The following is a 5,675-nucleotide window of genomic DNA, read 5'->3' on the forward strand; positions in this document are numbered from 1 at the left end:
CAGTGCCACACGCGTGACATCAGAACATTGCACGATATCATGTGCATGATGTTGGGATGTCATGACAGGACCCCTAAATAGTCTGGAGAAGCTGTCACCTCTGCCCAGAGCAGATCCTTTAAAATTAATGGACCTAACTTAGTCATGCTCATTAATTTCAGTGTGTTTACTATATGTAAAACTTAGTTGAATACCACCCAATATGTTTGGGAAGATTCCTAACAAAAAAAAATGTTGATTTAACTTCTTAATGACCTTTTTGAAAACTAAATAAAAAAATTCCTTCCAGTAGCACCTTAAAGACCAACTAAGTTAGTTCTTGGTATGAGCTTTCGTGTGCATGCACACTTCTTCAGATACACTGAAACAGAAGTCACCAGACCCTTCTATATAGTGAGAAGGTGGGGAGGGGTATTACTCAGAAGGGTGGTGGGATTGGGTGATTGGCAGATAGCTGTGATGAGCCTGTTGACGACTCTTAACGACTGCAATAGGTCTTACAGGAAAAAGCAAGGGGTGAGAAGGTGAAAAATGGCTTTGTCATGTATAATGAGATAAGAATCCAATGTCTTTGTTCAGACCAGGTCTCTCCATGGTTTTAAGTTTGGTAATAAGTTGCAATTCAGCAGCTTCTCTTTCCAGTCTATTTCTGAAATTCCTTTGTAATAGAACAGCTACTTTGAGATCTTGTATAGAATGTCCTGGGAGATTGAAGTGTTCTCCTACTGGTTTCTCTGTCTTGTGATTCCTGATGTCAGAAGTATTCTGAGTAATACCCCTCCCCACCTTCTCACTATATAGAAGGGTCTGGTGACTTCTGTTTCAGTGTATCTGAAGAAGTGTGCATGCACACGAAAGCTCATACCAAGAACTAACTTAGTTGGTCTTTAAGGTGCTACTGGAAGGAATTTTTTTATTTTGTTTTGACTATGGCAGACCAACACGGCTACCTATCTGTAACTGGAACTTTTTGAAAACTGTTTTTCTTCCAAGCCTCCAGTGGAGAGGGTTAGAAAAAGTTCCCTAGAAAATCTACCTAGTCTACATCTCAAAACTATTCTCTGAAATCTAACTTCCCTGAATTGAATGTCAAATGTAATCAAAGTAATAAATCATTCAACAATTTCCTCCAAACAAAGGCAAGGTTGTGAAATGAATAGAGTAATGGTTTTTAATTTATTTTCTAACGAACACTAACATACTGATCCAGCCAAAGTTCACCCCACTGAAACTAGTAGAATAAATTGGTTTTGACAAACTTATCTCATTGCTCCCGACAAGATTTGCGGTCTGTTCCTGTTTCCTGAGAAACAAGTCAGTGGCACTTACTTCCCTGAAAGTGTGCATAAGTGTGGCTAACCTGAAAGTGTGCATAAGCGTGGCTAACTCTAGATGGATGCACAGACCATAATCTGAAGACAAAGCAAATGAAAGTCAATTTTCTACAGCAAAGTTGATACCTATGACTATGCTCTAAAAGGTTGAAGCAGTTCAGATATGAAAACAGTCAAAATTCGTTTCTTCATAGGAGTATATGAAGCTGCCTTATACGGAGTTAAATTCATTGGTCCATCTACATCAGTACTGTCTACACTGATTGGCAGCAACTCTCCAGTGTTTCAGTCAAGAGACTTTCCCAACCCTACATGGCGATACCAGGGTTGGAACTTGGAGCCTTCCCTACCACTGAGCTACAGACTTTGTCCTTTATTTCTCAATTCTGATTTAAGCATTTATTTATTGACATTGCTGTTCGACTTTATATATGCAAGACAGAAAAAAAAGGTGAAGCAAAGATCTCTTACACACACACACACACACACACACACACACACACACAGCACATTACCTGATGCTGAGAGTAGCACCCAAAGGAAGATCACAGTTTGATCCATCTTGGGCTAAGATTCCAGGAGAATTAGGAGTAGTAACCTTCAGGATGAAGACACCTGAACATATATAGTGTGGTGGGTCTGAAATTTGATCTGCCCTTTTTCGTCAGCTCCTAGGAAAAGGAAGTTCTCTAGAAGGACTTTCGCGATGCCAAACAATGTTTGTTAAACTATGCCAACAATACGAGTGCATATCAATGCCACTTCCCTTATCTTTCATTTTTTATACTTGTTGTGTAAACAGTCCTCAATATGAAGCCCAGTGCTAGTGCTTGTCATTCTCCTTCTTCCTTTTTTAAAAAGGGGGGGGGGGGTATTTTCCAGAAGAAAATGAGTGTGAATTAGATACCATTGAGTGCACCTACATGTCACTTCATTTGGGGGAATGTCAGCAGGCAAGATTCTCTTAAGGAGAGTGTTGCACAAGAAATATTTGTGCCCAAATGCAGCCAGGATCTAGAGAAACACACAGCTACTTCTGGGTGCTGAACTTGAGCTTTGGGCTTCTGTTTCTTGAAGTCATTCATATCAGTTATTAGCTGTGAGAGAATGTGGCTGGTTTTAAAATGATGTTAATTGCTTTCAGAAGTTCTGGGTTGTTTTTTAATAATTCTATTTTTAGTTGTTCTGCTACTTGGTTGTTTGCTGCCCTGAGCTCCTTTGGGAGGAAGAGTAAGATACAAATCTAATAAATGAATAAAATAAGTTGAACCATTTGTTTTCTCATTACATATTTTTCAGATTTCTTCTTGCCGCTGACTAGGGCAGTGGTTCCAACCTCCCACCCCCGGACCATTTTAAAACTACTGTGGTTCTTTTTCTCCCTATTGTAGAATGCGTACTGTGCTGTGCTAGATTCTGTATGAGTGTTAATTGCATTTTTATAGCTTCTTTTATTTATTATATATCACACTCAATAGAATTCAAATGATAATACAATACAATAAATAAAAAGCAATTAAAACACTATTAAAATAAATATAGATGCTTAATACAGTAGATATGCCACCTCCCATCTTCAACCACAAATCTGAAGACATGCCACAGATAACATGGAAAAGGTTTGCAGAACACTGCTAGTCTGTGGACCAGGGCTTGGGAAGCTCTGTAGCAGGGTAATTCAACAAGAAGATGTTTCTCCTTATGACTGCCTCCTTTTTAAAGCCAGAACATTCATGGGGACTTTATATATATATAAACGGTTTTTGTAAATTTGTTTGTGCCACATTAATTATTTTCAAGGCCATGCCTTTGAATTTTTGCACATATTCTCTGGGTATTTGATCAAGCTAGAAGAAAGTCAAGACTGGTGAATGCTGAAAATGAACGAACAGGTAAGGTGTGAAGATAATGTATCTGGAGCCAAGTACTGAGCACTACAAAGACAATAGTACATATTTAAACAGGCATTGTGAAAGATAAAGTAGCAGAGACAGCCAAGAATGGAAAATCAGATGGTGAGTTAAGAAAAAAAGGGGTTGCAAACAGGTCAAGGACATTTCAAGGCTTTGCCAATTCAGATGGCAAGAAGGAGATGGGAAACTACTCAAGCAAACCTCAAACCAAACTATCTGATATTTATTAACAACAATTTCTGCAAAGAAGCATGACATTTCTAAACATGGGAAGTTTACAAGAAAATTCCATTAATGAGTGTTTAGGGAGGGGGAGGGCCAGACAAAGAACAATTTAACAACTATTTTATTCCTGATTCACATGAATGGTAGTCTTGTGACAGTTTTAAAAGCAAAAGAGCCTTAAAAGAGCCTGCTGGATCAGGCCAAAGGATTGTCTAATCCAGCACTGTGTTCTCACAAAAGCCAACCAGATGCCTTAAATTTCCACAAGCAGAATTTAAGTTGTTCTCCCCCCCCCCCCACACACACCTTGAATTCCCAGTAGAAATAGAACACAGCCAAGATGACTGGTAGCTGTTGATAGCCTTGTCCTCCATAAATTGGTTTAATCCTCTTTTAAGTCCTTCCTATTTTGTTTGCCATTAATGCCTGTTGTGGGAGCAAATACAGGCAACAACCATTTTACATGTTTCAATTACAGATAGGTAGCCGTGTTGGTCTGCCATAGTCAAAACAAAATAAAAAAATTCCTTCCAGTAGCACCTTAAAGACCAACTAAGTTAGTTCTTGGTATGAGCTTTCGTGTGCATGCACACTTCTTCAGATACACTGAAACAGAAGTCACCAGACCCTTCTATATAGTGAGAAGGTGGGGAGGGGTATTACTCAGAAGGGTGGTGGGATTGGGTGATTGGCAGATAGCTGTGATGAGCCTGTTGACGACTCTTAACGACTGCAATAGGTCTTACAGGAAAAAGCAAGGGGTGAGAAGGTGAAAAATGGCTTTGTCATGTATAATGAGATAAGAATCCAATGTCTTTGTTCAGACCAGGTCTCTCCATGGTTTTAAGTTTGGTAATAAGTTGCAATTCAGCAGCTTCTCTTTCCAGTCTATTTCTGAAATTCCTTTGTAATAGAACAGCTACTTTGAGATCTTGTATAGAATGTCCTGGGAGATTGAAGTGTTCTCCTACTGGTTTCTCTGTCTTGTGATTCCTGATGTCAGATTTATGTCCGTTTATTCTTTGGCGTAAGGTTTGGCCTGTTTGTCCAATATAGAGAGCTGAAGGACACTGTTGGCATTTGATGGCATACGCAATGTTAGACGATGAGCAATTAGGGAGAGCCTAAGACATTTTGATCCTTGTGGCTGAAATGTCCGATGGCATCCTCACACGGTGATAATAAATAAACCAATCAAATAATTCCCTACTTACCGTAGTAGCTTCATGCTGCCCCGTTTCACTCCCAGCTTTTAGTTCTTTTCTTATAAGCATCTTTCCCAAACCATATTTAGGACTTCCCTCTTCTGCCCTTGATCAAAGGCTTAAGCTAAAGTACGTAATACTTCAATGGTTCATTATTCTCTCCCTCCCCCCCATGTTCCCCCTTGTCAGTTCTTCACTGGTCATATTTTAAGCTGTGTAATCCTTTGAGGAAGAAGGATGTACAAGACTTTAGCTCACCGCAAATCCTAAACTTGGCACCTGGTGGGTGTCAGGAATTCAGTCTGTTTACAAACAACAAACCTCTAGTCAAAGTAGAGAACCACTGGGAAACCAGTCTGATCACCAGGGAAGCAATTAGCAGCAATCAGCAAGCTTAGTTATGTGGTAGTTCCTTCTCCTTCCATTTTGCGTCACCCCTTAACATGTGGCAGGTATCTCTTCTGTTCCCCAAATGGTAAACACATAGTAAGCAGAACTACTTTTCTAACATTTCTTTATAAAGTACATGATCTTCGTAATCTAAAGTACAAGTCCACAGTTGACAAATATACTGTTAAACTTTTCAGAGGGATGGCCAGTTTCGTGCCAGGGTTCTGTGAAAAGGACTATCCTGTGGGTTCTCTTGAGGTATTACTGGACCAGAACCTTGGATCTGGTAGCAGTGACAAAAGTCTAATGATGTGTTTCCCATGGAACGAATTGTTCAACTATTTCTCATTAAGTTTTCTGAGTGGTTAGAAAGGTGGTGAGTGGGTGGGTGGGTGGGTGGGTGGGGGGAGATATCCTGCTGCTCCCACCACTAAGGATCTTGCCATCTAGGTGCCTGTGTGTGGAAAGTACAATCAACTGCAGCTTTGAAACATACAAAGAAGGCACAGAAAAGTAGAGCTGTGTTTGACCCCTCTAATCTAGCAACATTATGGGATATCGGTTTCTCTCTCTTAGAGTCCTGGTGTGAGGCAGTGGACTTTGTGTTT

At 39.9% G+C, this 5,675-nt stretch overlaps 1 protein-coding gene across 4 annotated transcripts in view; it reads right to left on the bottom strand.

The window, feature by feature from the left end:
• LOC307216411 (scavenger receptor cysteine-rich domain-containing protein DMBT1-like) overlaps positions 1–1,932 on the bottom strand; it is a 32,532-nt gene extending 30,600 nt beyond the window's left edge. For all 4 annotated transcript variants that reach the window (XM_079976645.1, XM_079976643.1, XM_079976644.1 and 1 more), the window contains exon 1: positions 1,850–1,932. In XM_079976645.1, coding sequence (XP_079832771.1) covers positions 1,850–1,895 — 46 coding nt within the window. In that variant the 5' untranslated portion in view covers positions 1,896–1,932. The remainder of the gene's footprint in view (positions 1–1,849) is intronic.
• Between the last annotated feature and the right edge of the window lie 3,743 nt (positions 1,933–5,675).

The sequence above is a fragment of the Podarcis cretensis genome (assembly GCF_951804945.1).
Source record: "Podarcis cretensis genome assembly, chromosome: 5".
Taxonomy (NCBI): domain Eukaryota; kingdom Metazoa; phylum Chordata; class Lepidosauria; order Squamata; family Lacertidae; genus Podarcis; species Podarcis cretensis.